The following is a 2304-nucleotide window of genomic DNA, read 5'->3' as shown; positions in this document are numbered from 1 at the left end:
CTTGAAATGAGATATGCCCTACAATAAACCAATAAACAAAGCCAAACGAGGCGGTTCGACCAAAATGAATTCTTGTTTTGACTAATATAGTTATGGATGGCTTGACAATTACAATTCGAATCGACCAATCGAATCCAGTATATTTTCCACGTTCATAGGAGTGCGTTTATGTTTCTGCTTTACGAATATGGATTTTTTTGGGCATTTCTAATAATATCCATCCTTGTTCCTATTTTGGCATTTTTCATTTTCGGAGTGTTAGCCCCGATTAGCAAAGGGCCGGAGAAACTTTCTACTTATGAGTCGGGTATAGAACCAATGGGTGATGCTTGGTTACAATTTTGGATCCGTTGTTATATGTTTGCTCTAGTTTTTGTTATTTTTGATGTTGAAACGATTTTTCTTTATCCATGGGCAATGAGTTTTGATGTATTGGGTGTATCTATATTTATAGAAGCTTTGATATTTGTTCTTATCTTAATTATTGGTTTAGTTTATGCATGGAGAAAGGGGGCATTGGAATGGTCTTAACTCCTGAATATTCAGACAATAAAAAGAAAAACGAAAAAAATAAGATTGAGACAGTTATGAATTCCATTCAGTTTCCTTTACTTGATCGAATAGCCCCAAATTCAGTTATTTCAACTACATTAAATGATCTTTCAAATTGGTCAAGACTCTCTAGTTTATGGCCGCTTCTCTATGGTACCAGTTGTTGCTTCATTGAATTTGCTTCACTAATAGGCTCACGCTTCGACTTTGATCGTTATGGACTAGTACCAAGATCGACTCCTAGACAAGCAGATCTAATTTTAATGGATGGAACAGTAACAATGAAAATGGCCTCCTCTTTAGTGAGATTATATAAGCAAATCCCTGAACCAAAATATGTTATTGCTATGGGAGCCTGTACAATTACAGGCGGGATGTTCAATACCTATTCTTATAGTACTGTTCGGGGAGTCGATAAGCTAATTCCTGTAGATGTATATTTGCCAGGTTGCCTAACTAAACCGGAAGCGGTTATAGATGCTATAACAAAACTTCGTAAGAAAATATCTCGAGAACTCTATGAAGATCGAATTAGGTCTCAATGAGTGAATCGGTGTCTTACTACCAATCACAAGTTTCATGTTCGACGCAGTATTGATACGGGAAATTATGATCAAAGAGTTCTTTATCAACCACCATCTACTTCAGAGATCCCTACGGAGATCTTTTCCAAATACAAAAATTTAGTATCTTCCCCCGAATTAGTGAATTAGACAGGATTCCTTTGTCCAGAATAAGAAGTGGTGGGTTAATTTTCATAAATTTAATCGTAAATGTGAAATACTTAAACAAATAAAAATATGGGAGAGATAAAAAAGATCCAGGGTCGTTTGTCTGCTTGGCTAGTCAAGCATGGGCTAATTCATAGATCTTTGGGCTTTGATTACCAAGGAATAGAGACTTTACAAATAAAGCCCGAGGATTGGCATTCCATTGCTGTCATTTTATGTATATGGGTACAATTATCTCCGCTCTCAATGTGCCTATGATGTAATGCCTGGCGGGCTGGTAGCTAGTGTGTATCATCTTACGAGAATAGAGGACGGTGTGGATCAACCAGAAGAGGTATGCATAAAAGTCTTTGCCTCCAGGAGGAATCCTAGAATTCCGTCTATTTTTTGGGTTTGGAAAAGCGTGGATTTTCAAGAACGAAAATCATATGATATGTTGGGAATCTCTTATGATAATCATCCACGCTTGAAACGTATCTTAATGCCTGAAAGTTGGATAGGATGGCCCTTACGTAAGGATTATATTGCCCCCAATTTTATTGAAATACAAGATGCTCATTGAATGATAAGAAAGTTATTTCTACTTAGACAATTTAAGATATTCAAGGATTGCACGTTCTGTTCTAGATTAAGCAGGTATAATTTAGGGAATTGTCAATGGGCTAACAAAAAAAGACAATTAAGGATTCATTGTAATTCTCACATTTATTTGGATGAGTCATACCAATAGGATGAACCAAATGAGTTCTGCATCATGAACTTTATACTGCGCACATTACTTAGACGGGTTCTAGAAGGGCATATAGGAAGGGATGGAGAAATCCGAAATGAATAAATCAAATATGAAAGAAAAGACAAAGAAATGATAGAATATCAAATTCTATTTCTTTGGATCTGAGCTGAATCTTGTCTATTTCAACCCCCCTAGATTCGACTTTTGAGCCTTTCAACAATTAACCAATTTTACCTTTCGAATATGTATTACGTATTCAAATTCGTTTGAACGGGAGGAGAAAAAAAA

General features: G+C 36.0%; 1 protein-coding gene across 1 annotated transcript; it reads left to right on the top strand.

Moving 5' to 3' along the window:
* Positions 1-17: 17 nt before the first annotated feature.
* Positions 18-1112, top strand: LOC124891331 (NAD(P)H-quinone oxidoreductase subunit K, chloroplastic-like). Its single transcript, XM_047403098.1, has one exon. It carries the CDS (start codon positions 501-503, stop codon positions 1095-1097), a length of 597 nt encoding a protein of 198 aa, XP_047259054.1. The 5' UTR covers positions 18-500; the 3' UTR covers positions 1098-1112.
* Positions 1113-2304: the final 1192 nt, after the last annotated feature.

Source organism: Capsicum annuum, unplaced genomic scaffold, assembly GCF_002878395.1.
Source record: "Capsicum annuum cultivar UCD-10X-F1 unplaced genomic scaffold, UCD10Xv1.1 ctg34147, whole genome shotgun sequence".
In the NCBI taxonomy this organism is placed as follows: Eukaryota; Viridiplantae; Streptophyta; class Magnoliopsida; order Solanales; family Solanaceae; genus Capsicum; species Capsicum annuum.
This window is presented reverse-complemented; position numbering and strand designations above follow the sequence as displayed.

Bases quoted from the DNA above. Each gene is read 5' to 3' on its own strand.
- LOC124891331 (XM_047403098.1), top strand. From the start codon at position 501: ATGGAGAAAGGGGGCATTGGAATGGTCTTAACTCCTGAATATTCAGAC.